This window comes from Pleuronectes platessa, chromosome 2 (assembly GCF_947347685.1).
Source record: "Pleuronectes platessa chromosome 2, fPlePla1.1, whole genome shotgun sequence".
In the NCBI taxonomy this organism is placed as follows: domain Eukaryota; kingdom Metazoa; phylum Chordata; class Actinopteri; order Pleuronectiformes; family Pleuronectidae; genus Pleuronectes; species Pleuronectes platessa.
The window spans coordinates 12979381-13002030 of NC_070627.1; the positions used below are offsets into that span (position 1 = coordinate 12979381).

The window sequence follows — 22650 nt, forward strand, 5'->3', positions numbered from 1 at the left end:
ATGCAGGGAGCGCCACATCTGCATGAGAAAAAGCACCTTCTCCCTTTCAACTGATAGATTCTGTCACGGATATATAACGAGGCACGAACATGCCATCCCCACTGTGTGATTCTCCTGATACACGTATTAACATGGATTAACAACTAATACCCACTTTAAGTCCTAATCAATATAAGCTGTGGATTCAGTGTCAGAGGATGGGATGGGAAACACAAACACAGATACTCACACACACACACACACACACACACACACTGTATGATGGTGTGTCCTTTTCTCTCTGTGAAACTATGTTTGAAAGGAAATACCCAACAAAAGAGCCCACGTATACAGGATGAAACCATCACTATACAACAACCCACGTTTATATCTGTTCAATTTAAACAGCAGATTTGGAATGAGGCATATTTAAAGGACGAGTTTGGAGGTAATAGGCTTATTTTCTTTTCTCTCTTTCTTGCAGAGAGTTAGATGAGGATCATCTCTGCATCTGTCAAATACACAAACAGTTAATTAGCTTATTTTTATTGACTTAGTGGTGGTTCCCTTAAAAATAATATTTCAGGCCCAGTGGTATTAAGAAAATGCAAAACCAGTGAGGGAAAAAATGCACTCTCATTAAAAATGATACCGAAATTATTTTAATAATAATAAGCTATATAACCACTGACCTCTGAAAAAATGACACAACATGATCAAAGCATCTTTGCTGCACATCTTTCTCATCTTGGAGAATAATTCGCCATGGACATTTTGCCCCTTGTTCATTACGTTGCTATTGAAACAATTCCCCCTATTTCCAGTCTGGATGCTAAGCTTCAAGCAGCTGGCTCCTGGTTCTAGCTTCATATTTAACAGACTGACATGAGAATAATGTCCATCCTCCAGTCAAACCAGCTTTAAGACCAAACTCTCTGGAAGGAAGTGAATGAGCCCATTCCCCCGTGATTTTGAACTATTTCTCAAAAATACACAAAGCCGACAAGGTTATTTCCTTTTTAGACCGACACGCACCAGTTGTGTCTGTTAGTTCCTCCTTTCTTCCTTTCCTCCTTGCGTCTCCTTACCCCTAACATCTCCTCGTTCACCTGCTCCCTCTCCCCCCTGCTGTGTCTCTAGGCGTTTGCGTGGTGGACGGACCTCATGGTGGAGCATGCAGAAAACTTCCTGGCCCTCTACGGCATCGACATGGACGCCGCGCTTGAGATTCAATCACCCGAGAGCTGGGACAGCTTCCCTCTCTTCCAGCTGCTCAACGACTTCCTCCGGGCAGACTGTAAGCTCCTGCACCTGCCTCGCATTTATTTCATTACGCCCCTCAGGTGTTTATGCACTCCCATGTATTTTTATCACTCCTTTTCTCTTTTTTTTCTCACAGATCATCTGTGCAATGGAAAGTTCCACAAGCACCTTCAGGATCTGTATGCTCCTCTGGTGGTTAGATATGTGGATCTGATGGAGTCCTCCATCGCACAGTCAATTCACAAGGGCTTTGAGCGAGAGTCCTGGGAGCCTGTAAAGTAAGGAGCCTCCGCCTTCGTAGCCAGGCTGTAGGATGGTTGGAGATGCAAGTCTTTTTATATTTAGATGACAGACTGACGACGTGGAGGCTGAGAAATCTGAGCAGCTTTAATGATCGCCCGGGCTTCCTGTAGGTTCGCTGCTAAAGAGCGAGCCAAGAGTGGGCTGAATAACCTGCTTTTTTTCTGCGAGGGAAATGGGTTATTTATTCTCTAAATAGTCTTTGACTAATGTGTGTGTCTCACCAATCTCTCTCCGACACATTGGGGTCAGGGCAACATCCAATGTTTCTGTTTTGTTTTGTGAACTAACCTCCATAATGTGTGCTTTGACTTGTTGCCAGACACTAAAGGCCTCCAGTCTGTTCTGTTGCTCTTATTTCTTTCTTGTGGCTTCCACATTTATGCTTTTACATTTTTTTTATTGCTAAATTAAAACAATAAATATATATATATATATATATACGATTTATAAATGTAAACAATAATTTTAAAGCAAATTTGTTTTGATTTATGTTTATTCTTGTCAGTATTACATCGCTTCTCCCTTTCACTGCAGTTAAATCAGTGTATGTGTGCATCCTTAGTCCAGCCCTCTTTACTCTGCAGGTCTTTTCTTATAACATGTGTCGTTTGATAAGTACTGTTTGGTCTCGTTTTTTTTTTTTACGTGTGCTACTGTACATAACTGTCTCCACCTGATTTTGAAACTTTATGTTACTGTTATGATGAGTGTTACATGGCTTTTTCTGCAGCTCCCACTCCACTGTTATGGACACCTTTTTTCTTTTTGTCTGTCTCTTCTGCAGGAGTTTAACAAGTAATCTGCCCAATGTGAATCTACCAAATGTGAACCTCCAAATTCCCAAAGTACCAAATCTGCCCGTGCCAGTAGCAGGACTATCAGTTAACCTTCCACAAATGCCTAGCTTTTCTACCCCGTCATGGATGGCTGCTATATATGACTCTGAGTGTGTATTCAACTAGTTCACTTTAGAAATGGTTAAGCAAGCAGCGGCTGCCTTGGTATGAAGATGCCCGCAGATTTAAAAAAAGGATGCAGGACATATTATTCCGTGTGGCTGCATCTGATAAAGAAGAAGTAACAAAGAACCCCCCAAAAAAAGCAAAACAATGAAGCATATTTAGCACGTTTGGTCTCCTGAGGGAATCCTGTTCATGTTCATGCCAAGGGCGCTCTGAGGTGTTAGAGTAGATGGGGTTCTGCTTTCTGAAATGAGAGGCTGAAACACTCATTTGTATTAACGTGCATGCTGTTGGGCTGAGGTGTGGAGATACAGGCCAAAACTCAAATCTGAATATCTTACTCCGAGGCTATTCGGTGCCTTTACTGCACAGAGAGAGAAAAACTGACCAACCCCCCCCCCCAAAAAAATTTAAATTTGAAAAACAGACAGTATGTCCCCATTTGCAAGTCAAGATCCCCGTTTCTCAAATGTGTGTATCTCCTCTGAGTTGTCGTCCACAGACATTTGCTTGAGTGATTTTCAGCGTGCTGTAGATTGCACATGGCTGCAGGCTCATTCCTGACCTTGACCACCTGCTTGTAGTGTGATTGGTGGAGCAGAGCGTGAGCTGGACCGGAGACGATACCACGAAGAGGCTCGGCCGGCGGCTTTCAGACCCTGCGCCTCTCCGTTGTACCAGCCTCCCTCCCCAGCGTCTCTCCTGCGGCACTTCCCCAATCACATCTACGTAGGGTGCCCCCCCCCCCCAAAAAAAACAAAGGGTCTGCATGGTTTGTTTGGTAAATCTACCAGGAGCCCCACCAGCCCCGGGACATGGACGTTGAGAGAGGGCCTGTGATGAGGGAAAAGTAAATTGGAGATTTTTTTTCTTTTTTGTGGAACCAGACACGAACCATTAAAATATATATTTTTTTTTTACACGCCCTCCCTCACGTCTCCATTCCCTTTCTCCTTTGTCTTGACACAGTGTGATCAGCTGCTATTTCTGCAGTGACTTTACCTGCATGTGGCCACTTCACATCCCAGTCAATAATCATACTATGCAGCATGGTTATTGATTCGTGACAGTAAACCCAGTCCGCTCCCTTTCCCCCATACGCTGTCCAGGAACGCCCGAACGCACGTTTGAGCGGACCTGTCAGTGAATGGTCGGAGTGGACCTGAGCTGTGTTCAGGTGCAGAGGAACCGCATCCTCCTTTGCTCCTGCCACAACACACCTCCACCCTCTCTCCCACCTTCTTGACCCCCTCTCTCTCCAGCAGCGTGACCTTTTCCGTCTGACCTGTGTGTGTGTGTGTGTGTGTGTGTGTGTGTGTGTTTGTGCCCTTGTCGATGGCAGTAACGGCTCTGGGACGTCGGAGGACCTCTTCTGGAAGCTGGACGCCCTCCAGACCTTCATCAGGGACCTGCACTGGCCCGAGGAGGAGTTTGCCAAACACCTGGAGAGTCGCATCCAGCTCATGTCCAGCAACATGATCGAGAACTGCGTCAAGCGGTGCGTTTGGGTGCTTCCCGTGCATGAGCGGGGGGGTGACTGACACGAGCAGAAATACTTAGAGGCAGCCAATGTTAACTGCATTTTTTATAATAAAGCCAGCGTGCATAAATATGTCACTTTGCATTGCAGCACCCGGATGGCATTTGAGTCCAAGCTGACAAAGAGCAGCAGGTCCACAGATTTCCGCATTTCTCCGACACTATGCACCATGTTCAATGTGATGGTGGACGCCAAGGACCAATCAGCTAAATTGTGCGCTATGGAGATGGGCCAAGAGGTAAAGGCTTCACCTGGGACAGTGAACACACGTTAAATAATGTAATGTATCTGCTTTATGTCCACTAACAGAAATGCTTTTATTGAATAGTGCTTTTTTTGTTTCTTCTTCTTTAGAAACAGTACCACACCACAATAGATGAACTGATTGAGGAGAGTGTGAAGGAAATGATCCAGGTCCTGGTTGCAAAGGTACATCGGCTGTGGACAAAGTTTACTTGCTACTAGGATCAGATTTTTTTTTTTTGAAATGATGATTTTGTGACTGTGTGTGATTCCCTGTTCATTGCCTCGTTTCTCAGTCTGTGGCCATTCTGGAGAGCGTGCTGGCTAAGATTTCCAGATACGATGAAGGCACTCTCTTCTCCTCATTCCTCTCTTTCACGGTGAGATGGAGCTTCTCTCTCTTCAATCCCTCTGAACCTCATTGTCCTTGAACCATTTGATAATTGAGAAGACTTCAGTAAAAACAATGAGCTGTTTTTTCTTGTGATTTCAGGTGAAAGCTGCCTCAAAATATGTGGATGTACCCGTAAGTCGCACAACATCCTCTCTCTCTTCTGCGAGCTTCTGTGTGTGTGTGTGTTTGTGTGTGTGTGTATATTTAATACTTGGGTTGCGAGTTGAACAAAATATTGTGAACTTGAATGACCCTTTCTGTGTGTCTCTTCTTTGTCGTACAGAAACCTGGCATGGATGTGGCCGACGGCTACGTGACCTTTGTGCGCCACTCTCAGGACATACTCCGTGATAAGGTCAATGAGGAGGTGTATATAGAAAGGTTATTTGATGTAAGTAAGATGCCGTCTCCTCCTGACAAGAAGGGAGGGGCCTTACAGAATGTGTCAAAACAACAGGGCAGATGGGGGATAAGTTCCATTTTGAGACCAGGAAGTGTGTTTCAGCCTAAGAGGCTTCTTCTGACCCTCTCCTCCTCTCCACTTCTCTCTCTTTCTCTCTGTCTCTCTCCTCTCTGTACCTCAGCTGCTGCCCTCTGGTGTGCATTGCCACAGTGCTTTTGGGCCTTTGTGTGTTAAACAAAAGGAAACTTTTATTTACAAAGAGTCCATAAAAGCATCCTCAAAAAAGGATTATCTGAAGTAGTGCTCTCTGGAAACAACGTGTCAGCACACTGACTCGTATCTGTAGCTAACCACTGTGCTGTACGCTGCCAGATACTTTCCACATGAAGCATGTCAGCCTCCTGAAGACTTGACACTCAGCGCTCCTGGTCCAGTCCAAAAGGGGGGGGGGTTAAGACACACTGCTGGATGGACCCGAGGGACATCATGATGTCAAACTCAGAGGCTGACATGGTCTGTTAGAGCTGCGGTTCCCAACCTGGAGGTCGTGACCCCGCTGAAGTCGAGAGGTTATTCTGGGCCAGTTAATGTTCAGCAAAATCGACCACATGGTGGTTTCATCTTTGAAATGCACGATCTGAACTTACATGACAACGTAACAAGAGTGAAATGTCCACAACAGACAGAAAGAAGAAAGTAAACTAGCTCACGTACAAGAGACGAGTTTTGTCCGTACGTCATTAATCATCTAGTAATAAACGGTGATAAATCATCTGCTCTAATAAAACATCTCAAAACGAGATTTATTATGTTTTGTTCCACCAGGAGTTCAAAATCCAAATGTTCTGTTTACTCTAATATCAGACAGGGTTGAAAAAGACTGGAACTGAAAACTACTCATTAGTAACTAATAGGCTGATAATTGTCATTATGGTGTCTTCAATTCTCTAACATAAACATGCTCATGAATAATAACTGCACCGACGAAAAAACCTCTTCCAGCTTTTTTGTCAACCAGTAAAAATGTACAACCAAATCTGATAAAGCAACAACAAACTGGTGGAACTTTCCCCATCTCGGGTGAAGGCAGAATAAAACTGTAACAGTCAATACTGAGCGATCGTGTCTTTGGCGTCAGGGGATGTTTAAAAAAAAAAATACCTACCAGCAATCCTCAGTTACTCTGAGTGCAGTCTCAACTTTACCATGGAATATCAGTACAATGTTAAATCCTAACTAAGCTTCACGTGCACATAAACACAGCTGGTCAGCGATCTGCAGGTCGATAGAAGGTCAGAATCCTAAAAGGTTGGGAACCAGCGCGTCAGAGGGCAGAGAGAGAGCACTGACTTACAAAAACATAATCCTACCGGGATACATTGGCAGTGATGTGTCCTCCATGTGTGAGTCGAACGACACATAACGCTGTGATGTGTGTGCTTCATGTCATTTAGAAACTGTACAGTGTCTCTGCAGGTGTGTGTCGCGGCTGTGTGTGTTTGAACGATCCCCCCGGTTGCGTTAAGTCTTTGTGTCTGAGAGACGCCCCCCCCCACGTCTCCCTCTGGTTCGCTCTGTTCCTGTCGCTGCAGGAGAGCCTCCTGCCGGTTACATGTGATTTCTGTTGTTGTTGTTTGGGAGTGAGGAGTGATGCTGTGGTGAAGTGGGTCTGCTTTTGTCTTTGAGGTCCACACCGGCTCCCCCGTGTGATCACTTTTTCTAGAGTGTGGACTTGTTCCCCTCCCGTGTCCTCTGTGTGGCCCCCGAGTTCTCAGAAATCCTGCCCCAGCACTGTCATGTTCAAGTTATTAACAACCCTGCAGCTGTGAATGTTTCGGTTTGGGCATTTTAAACGATCCTTAAGTTCGACGATGTCAATGTTTTTCTCTTCCATTTGCACGCTCATCCATCCATCCGCCCATTTGCTCGCATGTGGAAAATGTCCCTCGATGTTGCACCGGCTCTACTTTATCTCTCTTTCTTTCACTAATTTGTTTCAATCCTTTTCGAGCTCCTCTTTTCTGATTAACACCATTCCTGCTGCCTCCTCTCTTCAAAACACAAAAAAGTGGCACTTATCTCTAGTGCTGCGTTGCGTTGTTTTATCACACTATGTTGGTTGGCATGATTTTAGAGTCAAATAAACTTCCTGTGTACATCTTCTAGCATGACCCCGCTCCTCAGAGCTCTGCCTCATTTGCACACAGCGCAGTCTTCCTCTAGCACGTACTCTGCCACCCACCCACCCACCTGCGAGGTCTGCATGCACTGCACGCTCAACTCGACTGTGAAGTGGACAGGCATCTGCATATCCAGGCCTCACGTTCAAACCTCTCAACCAATCACCCAATCAGTCGCGGTCCAGACAAACTGAAACAAACCAACGACCAAACAAACCCTCACACTTCCAATCCGGGCCCCTTTAACCTTCTTGCGTTCCTGCCTACTCACACTTTAAAGTTGAATTCTTCTCTGGGTACTGGAGGTATGGCATCAGTTTTCTATCAGACCTGGGTGCTCTTCTCTTGGAACTTTAAAACTCACCGAGTCTGGGAAACCGGCCAAAAAAGCGAAGGAGAGAAACGGTACAAGATAAAAGCACCTGCGCTCCCCCGCCTGCTGACCATTTGCTCACTTTCATTTCTATTTTTCTTTTTTCTAATGAGCTTGTCTCTAAATTATAATTTCAATTCCTCCATAATAGTTTTTTAATCTCCTATGTCGTTTTTTACTTTTTCAAATGCAAACCGGAATGTCTACTAAGGACGTATGAATAAAGGCTGAATGATTGGCTTCAGTAACTGATGGGCCTGCGCAGCTTTTACTTAATATTAAAAACATTTGTTAAACTGATTCAAGGGTCGATTACAGTTCAAGACAGATCACTGCGTTGTGGCTTTTTTTTTATTTTAATCATTTTATCCAGTCGCTGTAGAATCATTGCTCGGAGTGAAATTCTCTAAATAATGTTCAGCCCTTCAGAGCACTGTGTGTGTGTGTGTGTTTGTGTGTGTGTGTGGTCCAAATTGAACTGTATTTTACATAAAGTAAACATAACGTAATGCAAACTTCACGATGGGTAGGGAAATTAGTACCCACATATTAGTACATAAGCCTCTGTTCGAAACATTTATATTAATATCGGTTCAATCAAAAGAAAAAATATATTCCTTCAAAAGGTGGCCTATTTTATATAACTGTTCTTTTTATGTATTTAACATTTAATGATGTTAAACTGCTGGGTAGTTTAAACAATTCATCATATATTTTTAAATAATCACATGAATGAAATGTATTAGGGTAAAAAGGACAAAGTATTTCATTAGAAAATTAAATGATTACCAGTGCATCAAAATTCAAACTCAAGTTTTATATTAACCATAAAAAGTTTTCCAAAGGATAAACTAGTATTTTAACACACAAAAGTAAATAAAACAATTAATTAAAAACAGGAATTATCAAATTTTCTCAACTTTAAATGTGACTAAGAGTAAATAGAGCAACGCTCTACAACTTGTTAGCCCGACAAATGAGTTTGATGGTTCACTGACTCTTTCAACCTGCCCCTCAACCTGGACTTCCATTTAACCAGCATAAATGACCAGGATCAGGTCCAGCAAGTTCCGGAGTAATGCTCAACTTGTTCGGTTTGATAAAAAGTCATTAAAAAGCAGCTATTGTGGTTCATGAACCCGAGGATTATGGGTAATATCCACTGATCAGTTGTGTTTCAGTCCAGTGAGTGGGACGACATAGAGACAGTACAACGCAACAGAATGAATCCTCTGGTGTGGCTGCAGAGGGCGCTGTTGCTCAGTAAAAGTTACACATGTAAAATGATTTTGTTTTTTCAGTCTAAGGTGATGAACATTTTTTTGATAGACACAAACTTTACGACTTACAATTGTTTTGTAGCCGATGAGATTTATTTTGAATGTGACTCCATTCTCTTGGATTGAAGCTGATTCTGACTCATGACATGTTCCATCAAGTGTGATGGAGACTCGGCATTAATCCTCATTAATTGTGAACACGGGTGAAAATGAAATGTGAAACCCTCTACATAGGTTCTTATTGAAGGGATGCTGGAGCACACTCGGGGTGTCTTAGTTGTCCGTGTGTGTCTTTCAGGGTACTGTGATGTCAACAGGTCTTGAGTATGTGTGCGAGTGTGTGTTTTGCTGGAGAGCGTTATGCTTTTGTGTTTCAGCAATGGTACACTGCCACCATGAACCTGCTGGGGACCTGGCTCACTGAGCGGATGGACCAGCAGCTCCACGTCTACCAGCTCAAGATCCTCATCAGGATCACCAAGGTGACGTAGGGAAACCCCGACGTGGGGGACAACAAGTACCCACGGGTCATTGTGTCCAGGTTGTCCTGACGTGTGTCTCTCTGTCCCACTGCAGAAAAAGTACAGGGACTTCCGCCTGCAGGGCGTCCTCGACTCCACCCTGAACAGCAAGATGTACGACACCGTGCGCAACCGGCTGATCCTGGAGGAGGCCACTGCCTCAGTGAGGGAAGGAGGCATGGCGGGCATCTCCATGAAGGACAGCGACGAGGAGGACGAAGACGACGACTAGAGCCTGTGCACTGACACCCCCCCCCCCCCCTCCCTTTAACACTTTTGACTTTAGCCTGGTTACCGATGCATGTACCAACTCAGATAGCCACTCTAGGACCTCTTTGTCAGCTCGAAATGCCCATGAAGGAACTATTAACTATAAAAAATAGGACTTATACTGAGGAAAATAAAAATAAAAATGTCAAAAAATTACCATGATTGGCAGTTTAGCTGTGTCATGATGAAGATAGCACCTATCTTTGTTTCATTCATTTCTAAATTCATTTCTATGTGTTACTAAGCAATATGGAGAACCATTTGTTTGAACAATGTTGAGTGAGATTAATAGGTGTGTCCCTGTCCAATGCAAACCGTTATGGCGCTTCTTTGTCGTATTCTACATTCATTAATGGTACATTGTCGTGATGATGAGTGTGTGGACCCTTTTCTTTGTCTTGTCTGTTCTTAAGTGAATGCCAACTGCTTCAAACGGAAAATAAACCTCTGTATTTGTTTACGGCTGTTAACAGATGAACTGTCGTCTGCTCACTGTTATTAACATCAGCAGTAAGTCGAGACCTGCGTTTTTACCATGTGTCAATGCTATGTGATCTCATCTCAGTAACCAATTAGACACGGTTCAACAAGTGGGTATTCTGGAGATGCAATATTCTCATAGCTCCATTTTGATAACTTGGGAGATTCTATTTTTATTTCAACATTCAAAGGCCTTGAGATAGGTTCTATTTTAATTGAGTTGCACTTTTACAGAGAAAAGAGCAAAAATAATTTTTTTTATTGAAAAAAAAAGAAAAAAAGGTTGGTCCGTCTTTGTTCTGTAATTGTGTAGAATGAGATGTCTGGCATTTGTTTGGGTCTCAATGTTGTTTTGTATATATTATATAAATATATATATAAATATAAAAATGCTGTACATTGCATTCTGAGCCATCGCTGCATGCCTGTGGGTTCCCACCCTCCCCAAACGCTTTCTGTTTTCTGTGTGAATTAGCTGGTGGATTCATTCTTGCTTTTGCCTTATGAAAGCCAACAGTTGTAATATGCAAGAGCTGTGGCCTCGAAATAAAAAATATTGTTCATGTGCATCCTCTGTCATGTTTACACTGAAATCGACATACAATTAATGTAAACAATCTGTTTGGCAGAGGTACAGAGTCACCAAGTACATTATTTAAAATTATTTAGGTCAAATTTAATATAAAATACAAATGTGTGACCATCTAAATTGTGCATATATCTACATCAGGCGCGCCTCCTCTCTATGGATGCCACCATGTTTTTACACTGGTCCAGACTGGAGAAGCTAAACATCTTTGAGTTTGTTATGACAACAGAAAGCTTCCACAGGTTTCATCATGTTTGGTATAGGAGGGTGAGCTGAGAGGTATTCAGTTGCAACGTGCACCTTCACCACCATATGTCAATAAATTCTACATATTGAACCTTTAAGCGTTGTACTTCAAGCAGATCGTCTCAGTCAAATTCGAACACAGACATGATTCTATTAGATCCAATGGCATTTTTAAACACCTTATTAATCATGGGAATACATAACACCATAACAATTGGAATCGTCATGTTTTTAAGTTTGCTCCGGCATCTAAATGATCCAGTGATATTTGTCACTGGACACATGGACACGTTGCCAGCATGAATGCATAAGAGATCATTCGGCATCGGTTTTAATGGCGTCAGCTTTCTGAAAATATAAACAGATACAGGCTCAAGTTGTTTCCCACAGCTACACAATACACAGCAGTTTGAATTGTTACTTTCACGTCAATGCATCAATATTAATAATCCAATGAGCCATTCTGCATAAAAAAGGGGAAAAAAAGTACTTTTACACATTTTTTTTGCTGATACTTATACACAGGACTTCAACTTTTAATTTTTCTAACCAGTGATCTGAATAATTGTTTGGTGACAGATTGACAGCAGGGGGCGACCAGGATGAACTGCTTGTTTGGAGAAACCCATTCATTAGTGGTTACATGTGGTATTAAGATGCTGCGCACCCAAACCCAGACTTTATTTTGTGTATAGCAATACAGTTGAGCTGTTAAATAACACTATGACACCAAAATATGATATATAACAGTATCATAGGGATATATGGCCATGATACTATTATATAAACAAGATAAGATGGAAAAAACCAGTCGATCATTTATTTAAGTCACAAGTCAGACTTCACCACCACCCTGGTTGAAACCCGCTGAGGATAAACATCCTGCACAACCGAGCAAATATCATGAGACTGTGGTTTCAACACCAGCACGGACGTCTCAGAGGAGCAGGTACGTTGTAGTGGATATTTAATTTAAGTACAATCTGTCACAGGGGCCACCACTCAAATCAAATCTTTGTATGAAAATACATGTCTGTCTATGATCACAAAAGTTAGATATAAGTCAGTCATTTGTTCTTTAAGCAACAAAGCACTCAACGTGTTTTCAACGTGTACAAATATCGAACAGAGGACGCTGGCGTTCGTACAAGAGAAAAGAAGAGTTGCTGAAAAGAAGCTGTGTTGCAGAGCTGAGCGATCGGGAATCTGGATTTTTCTCCAAATGTTGGAGAGTCTTTGTTCTCAGCAAGAAACAGGAGAAAGAATATTATATTTAAATCGTAAATCAGGGTTAAAACGGGGCTTGGAATTAAAAACAACAAAATATTGCTGAGATAATATATAAGGCCAAAATAAAACAAATTTTTCAGTCTGGATTTTAACTCTATTAGTCTGAAGTGAGGTGTGAGGAAAGCATCATGTCCTCTGATGAAGTGATTCCCCAAAGGCTCAAAACAGGAACATGTTTAATTTCACACCTCTGACAACTCTGTAATTCTGTTGCTGTGAAATTTAAACATTTGGATTTTAAATTCTACCGATTAAATAAATCTCAGCACAAACCCACTTCCATGTTGCAAACGGGAACCACGTCTTTGGTTACAAATAAAGCATCAAGCCACCAAAACAAAAGCTACACTACTTTCCCAAAAAAGCGTCGTCCCGAACATTTGGACTTTCTCATATTTTGTTCATTTGCGAGTCACAGTGGATGTAATGAGGATTTTTTTCTTTTTTTCTTTTTAGGCCAGTCAAAAAGAAAAGTGAAAACAAATTTTTGAGCAAGGAAACGATTTGAAGTCCAGAAGCTATTCATTCAATTTCCTGGTAAAATTATTATTATAATTATAAGACAAGCTACTACAGAGCATCAATAATTAAAATGATTTCCAAGGCACAGAAGTTCCCTAAATCCATCGAAGAGAGTATGTGTGATTTCAACTGAGGTCCATCCATCTTCTAAGCACCTTGACCTTTAAGGGTCACAGGAGCCAATCCCAGCTGACATTGGCCGAGAATCTAATTCCAACCTAATCTGCATGTTTTAAGACTTTGGGAGGATGACAGAGTATCCGGAGAAAACCCACACGGATAAACAGGTAGAACATCCAAACTCCACAGAGAAAGAGCCCCAGCGTTCGATTCTAATTCAGAACTAATTCTAATTCAGAGCCACTGTTTGATATTTCCTTTGCTATTAAATCATCTTAAAAAAAGTCCCAGTCACATCCACTGTGATTTAATGTCACAAAAGAAACCATGAAAACCTGTGGGGGTGTATACTTTCTGCAGGCGTTGCATTGTGTTACACAGAAACTTATTCCACGTGTTAGAACTGTTGAGCTCTGACAGTCAAGATTAGAGAAGCTTGAAAATACTGGAAAATAAAAAATAGGTGGAGTTGTGTAGGTCATTCATGATCAGCTACAGAATCTCCAAAACAAAATAGGAATCTACACAAAAGACCAGTGGACAAATAGTGAAAGAAAAACATTGGCTGGCTATTAAGGATATAATATATATGTATATATATTACAAAACAAACATAACAATATAAATCCCTCTAAAAAGCAATTAATGTTCACATTACATGTTGTAACACACTGGAACAAAATAAGCCATAAGTACATTACACAAAACAGCAGTGAGATATTTGGACAATTTGTGAATATCAGGCAGAGTCTCTTCACGCGTGTGGAGTGGAGCCTCAAAACAGTTTGATCGAGGTGACAAAGTGACAATGCATTCTGGGCCACGTCGTGATGCCATGTTTCGCTTTGAGACATTATCGGAAGTGGATCGCCTTCAACTCCTCCCGGTCTCTACGCTTCCGGTCCGTCTCTCGGCGGTCCGCGGAGCCCAGGTTAGTCGTGTAGCCAGAATTTGAAGTCGCTGGATTTAGGCAGTAACACTGATAGTTTAGTGCAAACCGGACCGAGCTGCTTTTTTCCTCACGTCAACTTAAAAACAGGTGCAAACGCTCAGCAGGATAACATTTAAAGACAAGAAATAAAGGACAAAAACATAAATATCAAAAAACCTTTATCAGTATAAAAAGTAATAAGGTTATTCATTTAATCAATAGTCTGGCAAAAAAGGCCTCAGAAAAGTTCGCAGATTTTTTACAAATTAAGTGCCCATGAGAATGTCCTCAGACGAGCGACTCCATGCTCTCCGCGGGGTCCGACTCGTCCGCCATCACCGCCACTCCGTTAGTGTCCATGTGCAGGGGGCTCAGGCCACACTCTCTGTTCCCTATCAGGCTGAGCATGGCTTTGTAAAGGTACTGGTAATCCTCCTGCGCACACAAACAAACACACAACGCACCACCTCCAGTGTCAAACTGTGTAGCTGTGAATTAATTAATCAATGTTTTTGATAACACTGAATCTGTGGTATAAAGGGACATTTGTGATACAAAACCCCCAAGTGGGAAAAAAAATTAGCTTTTGCTCATTGTTTTGGTGGCACATTTACTATACGGCTCAATTACTTAACTATAAAATTAAGTGAATGCCGTTCATTTAATTTACTTATATTGTTAATGTTAGATTGTTTTCAATTTTCTGCTTTCTAGTGGCTGAAAGTTAATAAATGCCACTGTATTTGTATTTTCAGATTCAAAAGCACAATATATTTTATTTCTGGCCACTGGGGGCAGCAGAACAAACTTCCGACATGGTACAGAAGAGAATTGAGAAAAACAGCTGCCTGCTATGGCCACTAAAAAACCTGAAAACACGCTGAGTCGAGGAGAACTGTTCATTTATTATCTGCGAGCAACCTAACAGACGCTGTATTCAATGTTTGTGTTTGACATGAACTTCAGACTCACTATATCAGTGAAGACTCCCGGCCTCATGAGATTGATCATCTTCGCCACCTGATAGATATCCACAACGCCCTCGTTCTCCAGCTGCTGGGACAGCGTGGTGAGGGCGCACAGCATCCCTGCCGACACGGCTCCACACCTGAACACACATATTATCACAGTGAGTTCTCTGGGATGCAGATCCGTCTCAAAGACTGTTCCTGTTAAAGGGTATAACACATCCTGATCCCGGAGCTTAACTCCTTCACTTCAGATGTGTAGAGCTATTTGCATGTGTGCAGCTTCCCATCATCACCTTAACTGAATACAGACTGAAGTTATTAACACATGCACAGTTTTTTGCAACCGACAAGTAAAATAATATACACTGCATTAAAAGAAAAGATAAAATGTGTGATGTGATGTTAGCAGATGGTGTAAACGGGTGAGGAGACAGTTTGGCCTGTTAGTTATTCTGTTACAACTTTACATGGAGTCCCGACTCTCTGAGAAAAGTCTGTTCAACTGTCGGGCCCTTCAGTGAAGTGAGTATTCAACTCAGTGATGTTTTCACTAAGAGCTGCTGAGGCCTGAGGGAGGGACGTCCACTGGGAACCACTGTGGAAGCTGTTATGGTTGCCTGGTCACTGAGACCTGGTGGCTCTGTTTATCCTGGCAGATTGTCTGCAGGTTCTAAGAAGTGGCACGGAACACTCTCAGCTTTTACTCGCTTATTAAAACCCTCCTTGTTCAAACAGGACAAATTAACAGCAATTTAACAATGCAGCTCTTTCACCACTTCGGATCCCTTAACACCCAGATCCAGGAGGAGCCCTTGGACTTTGTGCAGGACATATTACAAATAGAAGTTTTTCTTAGAGAATGCATATCCTCTGCCGGCTAAAGTTCTATCTCACCATATTAAAGAAACTGAAAAACAAGTCCTGGATCTGCCCATTTAGCAGCTCCAGAATTGAATGGGCCATTCTCGATAAGACTTCATAAACATTTTCCAGTAGTTTTGGCACAATCCAGCTAACTAACGAGCACAGATGAAAAGTTAACGTTCTTCATGATGTTTTTCATTAGTTTGAGTTTGACCTTAGTAGTTGGCTTTTCCTGTGCTTGTGTATAAAGGCTGTGTGTGAACAACGTGGAGTAAAACCCAAAACGTACTCATCGTGCACGATGGTGGGACCGTCTCGAGTCATGGCCTCTTCCTTGATGACACCAATCAGCTCGAAGGTGCTGCTGAGAGGGGCGTCAGGGTTCGGCCATTTGGGGCACTGGAAATGTCTCACCTCTAGAACGTAGTCGTCCTGTAACGCAGAGGAGAGGAGCATACACGTAAGGTCATGTCATACGTAAGGTCACGGCTGCCCACATTCCAGTGATAAAACACCATGTACGGAACATGTGACGTGCTGGAGGAGCAGGTTACCTGTGTGGCCTCTAAGATGAAGTCGTGAATGATGATCTGCTCCTCGTTGGAGAGGCACAGCCTGTCCTTACTGATGAGTGTGACGGTGAAGGCGATGCAGTTCATGGCCTCTTCTCGACTTGGCCAGTAAACAAATTCATCCTCCGCCTGTAGAGACACAGGGAACCTCATTTGTCAACCTGTTTCATTAATGCTTCTTTTTACTGTCAATTATTTTGCCCACGTGAATGTTTGTCAGTCACTGAAGAAGCAGAGGATAAATAAAACAAATCAAAGAATAGATTATTGTGTTTCTTTGTTACATACCAGGCCTTGGTTGTCAGGTAACATGACAATAATTTGAGCGTTATGGTCCCAAATCATCCTCCAGAAGTCTGTGGTGGTGTGGGGCAAAGGATGCTGGGTAACGATGAACTCATTACTCCTGTAGTAACCCTGAGGTGACAGAGGTGAGCTGTAAGTCTTTGTGAAGCTCAGACCATGACACAACCTGAGCTGGCAGACAACTGCCATTTTGAGTTCACTCAAGAAATGATCATAGAGAAATGTCAGGAAAAAACAAAGCGAGGAAGGACAAAGACTCAAACAACGAGACCGTACCATTATGTAGGACGCATTAATGTAATCGGTTCCTTTCATTCCAGGCAGAGTGGTGAGTCCGACCCTTGCTCGCTCCGCTGTAAAGAGGCAGAGAGATGGAAAAGAACAGCATTTAAATCTCAAGCCGGGGCTCTATAATATTGCACTGGCTGATAATGCACACATTCATCACCAGTGCTCACTGTTGCTATAGCAACAAGCACCTCTGTTTCCTCTGTCAGGGAGCTGGGAAGGCATAGTAAGATTAACTTATAGGATTATGGAAATAGATTCTAATTTTAGAATATGAACTGTCGTTAATAATTTACTGACTGAAAAATAGGGACACGCAGAAAAACTACGTTTGAAAATGTCCTGATTCTAATTCTGATTGAATTTAATCTGAAAATAGGGAAAGAAAATCGACACAGGATGGATTTTATTTGTTAGAAATGCCTTTGATGGAGTAATTCTTTGAAATTAATAACAAATCTTGCTTTGTAAATCTTTTCAGGACAGCCACCCTCATTAATTGTTTTGCAAACCTACTCTAACCAACCAGTGTGGCAGCTTGACGTGCTCGGCGTGACCTTGCTTCTCCAAAACCACAGCTCAGCTGCGAGCGTGCTGTGGTGAAACAGATAAGATACTCACAGGGAACCACTGAGGAATTGCGGTTCTTCTCCTTGTTGCAGTCTTTGTAGGCACTGAAGCACTCCACAAAGCGTGTGTTATACTGAGTCAGTAGCTGGAGAGAGAGAGAGAGAGAGAGAGGGGCAAAGAGCAGAGGATCAGAAAGTCTGGTTTTGGGTCTGAGAGTCGACTGGAAATTTAAATCACACACAAAGATGCAGATATTATATTGTTTAACAGCAGAGAATGATAGCAAGTCTTCCTCTGTTAATAAAGAGCATGTGAAGCTCGGGAGGAAATGACATTATGCGGAAACAAATGAGTTTGTCTCTCCTGGTGTTGAAAGAGAAGGAGCTCTATGAGGCAGCAGCTCTGACAGACACAATTCTATTATGGGCAACATCCCAGTAGCTCTCAGTCTGTTCCTGTCCGGAACTGGGAAACCACAGCCCTCGCTGTTAACAGGCTACAGATCCAACATTCGTCTGAATTTCAGCCGACGCCATCAATGCAGATGTTGACAGCTCGTCGGAGACACGTCAGAGCCCCAGAGGGTTTTCCCGACTCACCCTGAACTGCTTCTCCAGCCGTGTGTTGCCTGTTGAGTTGGGCGTGAGGATGCTGTTGACATAACCGTGGAGCTGCCAGGCAGGCACCTCGGTCTCTTTGCACATGATGGCCTCCATCAGAGCATCGTGGATGAAAACATACTGCTCCTGTTGAGAGGATTTAGAGAGTGTTAGAAATTAAACATCATAAGTAGAGTTGCTCTAAATTCATCACATATATCATATTTACTGAGGAGCAAGTTTAATGCTGCCCTCAATATTTCATGTACAAATGTAAACATAACTTAAATCTGTCCCTGTATAGTCGATGCTTCACCCTGCTGTTGTGACTGATTACGATGGGGCGATTTGTAACTATTTCAAATACTTAAGTGTGACTTAATCTATTATTTAAGCTAATTTATTATTCATTATATTTTTCATGTATATTTCCAATCTGGGATGTGACAAGAAATTAAAGCTTTAAGATTAATGCAGTGAAGTAAAATGGACAATATTTGCTTCCAAAATATTGTCAAAAAGTAAAAGTAATATAAAGTAATATAAACATAGACTGTAAATTAAGATGGACCACGTGTCTACACTTCATCTTTGAGTATTTAAAGCCAGAATCTATGTAGTATTGTTCAGTACACTTGCTCAACCCATCAAAAAGTCAACGTAAACGTTGACTTTTTAGTTTTGTCCATGTCCCATCTATTAGCATGGATGAGGATGGATTCACAACCTATATTGCAGCCAGCCACTAAACAATCAGATACAAGGACCAAATTAAAATAGTTCACATAACTTATGCATGATTGATTTACTAAATAATTGAATGAAACAGTTAAGTCTCACTAACAGAAATCTATCTGAGGACAGACCTGAGAGCGAGGGTAGAGGATATTTATCTACATATACAGATATCACTACTGTGGGTGTTATACATTCATTCGTATTGTGGTGAGTATGTAACAGTTTGTACTGTGCTGCAGTAAATTTGTTTAAGCGTTGACCTTTACTCGAGCCAAGTGTATCGAGCTGAACAGCCTCTATGACTCCCTATTCATCTTTAATCCTGACCTTTCTTAATGTGGGAGAAGTTTTCCCGTTTCCCAGCACAAGTGATGATTAAGGGTTTCTTACCTCCGTCTGCACTAGGTAGTTGCGTTGTGTGCGGATGTGTTTGAGAAAATCCAGGACACTGACTGTGCTTTTGTCCTTGATCTGTTGCAGCATGCTGTCAATGACAATGTAAGTTCCTGTGCGCCCAACCCCTGCACTAAAAAAAGGACAGAACAGAAAGCAGTATGAGCATAACAGAGGGGCCCATGGATGGAGCTGTTAACCAGGTCCGCAAATATGTGAGTCCGACACTCAGAAGTAACCCGGCAGGTCAGGAACAATGACACATACCTGCAGTGCACCAGGACTGGGCCCATGTCGGCAGTGTGAGCCGCCGACGAGCGGTTGATGAAGGTGAGCACAGGGAGGGTGTACTCCGGTACGCCCATGTCCGGCCATTGAGTGTAGTGAAACTGGACCACGATGCGTTCATTCAGCTTCCCCTTCGGATTCCCCTTCTGTGTCTGGAACACAAGAGAAGACGAGGCCCAGGTGAGGAGGAAACCCGAGACATGGACTTCACACTACTGCTACTACTTCTGGATTCACATAAGACTTTATGCAACTTTTCGTCACATAAACATTAGCACTGCCCAGACTTTAATTCGTCTAATGTGTGAAGTTAAGGTTTGAGTTTTACTGGAGCACCAAGATCTGATAAATCGCTAAACTGAAACAGTCTGAAACTAGCTAGTTAATACTTGGCACTACAGAAAGAGTTTGCATTTGAATTAAGAAGAGCTGGTGCAACCTGACCAAGCAAAATCTCATCCATGTAAAAAAGCTTTGATGTTGTTTCTGCCTTTTATTTACCTTTTTAACTTTCGTGTTCCTTATGTGGAAACGCCTCAGTGTGTAGCAGGCGTGCACTTTGGTGCTTTTCAGCGTCACCACAATGTTCCCGTACTGCTCGCTGTTCTCTGTCGGCCAGTACTGGTCACATTTCCTCTGAAATGACACAACACACACATTGAAACTCAGTCACAGAATCATGTGGGATTTCTGTTTGCAGTTTGTGAGCGATGGACGTGAACTTACTCTTCCTTTCTCCACCAGGTTTGTGATCATGACGATGATTCCGGTGTTCTGCTCCCACATCATCCTCCAGAAATCCTCAAACGTGGACTTGAGAGGACCCTGAGCAGCTATATAAGCTCTGGGACGGTTGTAGCCCTGCGACAGGAGAGTCTTTGAGTGTTGTTATCAATAATATGCAATCAATATTGGCATTGATTACCCACAACCCCTGATAGGGCTTACACGACTGGTTAACTGATACAAGACATTAGTAGGTCATGAAATCCACTTCTTCCTCAGACCAAATTGTTAACATTTATACATGAATCAATAATTCTTTATTGTAGAAATCAAAATTTTATTGCACTGTTATTCTTAATGATTTTGAAATGTCGACTGATATTTTGAATAAACCAGTCAGCATGGCATTTAGCACCATGAGTTATTCTTAACACACAAAGCATTTACAGTTAAAAACAGGATCAGCTAAATACATCGAAATAAAAACTAAACCTTGAATGAGACGTTGTGTGTTTTAGTAAAACTCACATCCACATAGTTGGCGTTGATGTAATCTGAATGTTTGGCATCTTTCCCCGCCAGCGCTCGTAATTTCACCCTGCTGTGGTCATCTGGGAGAGCATTGACACATTTGTGTGAATCATTAAAAGGATGAAAACATGTTATTAAAAACATTATTGGATTGCGCAGCAGTCGGCATCCTAATCCGATTTTACAGCTGACTCACAGGCCACAATGTTGATGTATCTGTTTTTGTGCTTGTTGTCAGGATGATTGGAATGTTCCGATGTGATTTTCAGGTCCGCCGTCGAGCGCTGAACCTCCTGCAGATGGAAATAAAGACATTTTACTTGAATTACCATCTGTAAGGTTGCATTTACTTATGTTGTTAACACATTTTAGAGTGCTGATTTTATGACTGCCACCTAGGAGGTTATGTTTTCATCCATGTTTGTTTGTTGGTTTGCAGGATTATGCAAAAACTACCTAACAAATTACCATGAAACTAGGTGAAAGGATTTATTATGCATCAGAGAAGAACCCATAAAATGCTGGTGCTGGATAAGGGGGGAGATCCAGAATTTTTTTTTCACATTGCAAAATAGGACTTTTAAACATTTTCATTGATTCGAGAATTATTCATGGATCATGATTCAAGAAACAAGATCTAGTTAATTTATGTGTGGTTTATTTATGAGGCTGTTGGGCCTTGGCGGAGGTATGCGCTCTTCCACTTTTTTTGTGATACATATGGTCTTTGAAGGAAGTTTAAAGAATTTGCCCTGTTAATTCAAGGACTGGTCCCCTGCATACGGAGTTTAGCGCTCAGGATGAACTGTGAAGTTGCACCTCGGGCAGCGGTTCAGAGCCTCGGTCAAGGGCACTTCAGCAGAGCAGATGCTTTCTGCCACTCGGGTTTGAACTCAAGCCTCCAGGAGGACGGCTGCCTTCTCTTCTCATTCAACACACCACAGTGCACTCACCCACCTCTAAAGCTTAACAATCTTTTCTAACACATTTTCCGTGTTGTGCTTTTGAGAATGATGCACACAAGCATCCCATCAGATGACCCCAATTAAAATAAATCCTCTGCGGGGTCAAGCTTTTGCGTCGTTCCTTCACCTGGCTACACGGAGAGAGTGTGCTCCCAGCCAGTCAACCAGCAGACAGACCTTCTCTAATTACCACCGTCTACCTCCATCGTTCGCTCAACCATCTGTTCAAAACCACTTACCCTGCACACAAGCACATGCAGGAAATAATCTCTACCCAATGTTCAGACGCAGACAACATTTACACTAAAGAGGAGGACATGAACTGTGCTGTCATAACCAACATCGAAAAAAGAAACTCTAATTTTATCTCTCGAGCCAAATACCATGTGAACATATGGATGCTATGCAGATTTAATGTTCACCATCTCAGTGTGGAGTGTTAGAGTGCTGAGGCTGATGGGAACATCAGCAGTTAAGTAATTTAGTCCTGAAAAGTCAGGACATCACCAGAGCTATTACAATTTATCCTGAAGCAGACATGCAGGTGTGAACCACCTTTTACAGCAGTGTCTTCAAACATTTGACTAAAAACCACAAACGTCAGCAGGACTAAGTAAGACGCACATGTTTTTATTTCTTTGGAAGTTTAATATTGCAAAGGCGAAGGTTGAAAATGCTCCGGAGCCGTTCACCCCTGAAGTGGTGTTTGAATCTCACCTCAAACTCCTCAGCGAAACCTTGCAGGTTGTTTTTATAGAGCTCCATGATGTGTTTCACAAAGTGCTTCACGGGGATGGCATCCATGTCATCTGCAGAGAACAGGGAGAGAAGTCATGGTTAATGTGTGTGCAGCTGCTATCCTGACTCATCAGTTTTTAGATTCTCCATAGAATGAGTGGTTGAGAGCCTATACTGCAGAGTGCATATGCATAGAGGAGGTTGACAATACA

At 42.4% G+C, this 22650-nt stretch overlaps 2 protein-coding genes across 14 annotated transcripts in view; one reads left to right on the forward strand and one right to left on the reverse strand.

The window, feature by feature from the left end:
- cadpsb (Ca2+-dependent activator protein for secretion b) overlaps positions 1-9673 on the forward strand; it is a 58701-nt gene extending 49028 nt beyond the window's left edge. For 6 of the 13 annotated variants that reach the window (XM_053439607.1, XM_053439581.1, XM_053439572.1 and 3 more), the window contains 10 exons: positions 1120-1276; positions 1379-1520; positions 3850-4005; positions 4138-4285; positions 4402-4476; positions 4587-4670; positions 4784-4816; positions 4968-5075; positions 9298-9402; positions 9497-9673. In XM_053439607.1, the coding sequence (XP_053295582.1) occupies positions 1120-1276; positions 1379-1520; positions 3850-4005; positions 4138-4285; positions 4402-4476; positions 4587-4670; positions 4784-4816; positions 4968-5075; positions 9298-9402; positions 9497-9673 (1185 nt within the window). Of the gene's footprint in view, positions 1-1119; positions 1277-1378; positions 1521-2329; positions 2492-3849; positions 4006-4137; positions 4307-4401; positions 4477-4586; positions 4671-4783; positions 4817-4967; positions 5076-9297; positions 9403-9496 lie in introns of all 13 variants that reach the window. The other 7 variants (XM_053439537.1, XM_053439528.1, XM_053439563.1 and 4 more) reach the window with 3 other exon arrangements.
- A 1999-nt stretch (positions 9674-11672) lies between these two features.
- Positions 11673-22650, reverse strand: part of ca16b (carbonic anhydrase XVI b) — a 93393-nt gene continuing 82415 nt past the window's right edge. The window contains exons 15-29 of the mRNA XM_053438961.1: positions 22418-22509; positions 20932-21028; positions 20733-20815; positions 20205-20339; positions 19980-20114; positions 19458-19630; positions 19188-19323; positions 18060-18206; positions 17512-17605; positions 16879-16955; positions 16585-16713; positions 16279-16425; positions 16014-16156; positions 14862-14997; positions 11673-14324 (exon numbers count right to left, since the gene is read on the reverse strand). Coding sequence (XP_053294936.1) covers positions 14178-14324; positions 14862-14997; positions 16014-16156; positions 16279-16425; positions 16585-16713; positions 16879-16955; positions 17512-17605; positions 18060-18206; positions 19188-19323; positions 19458-19630; positions 19980-20114; positions 20205-20339; positions 20733-20815; positions 20932-21028; positions 22418-22509 — 1871 coding nt within the window. The 3' untranslated portion in view covers positions 11673-14177. The remainder of the gene's footprint in view (positions 14325-14861; positions 14998-16013; positions 16157-16278; positions 16426-16584; positions 16714-16878; positions 16956-17511; positions 17606-18059; positions 18207-19187; positions 19324-19457; positions 19631-19979; positions 20115-20204; positions 20340-20732; positions 20816-20931; positions 21029-22417; positions 22510-22650) is intronic.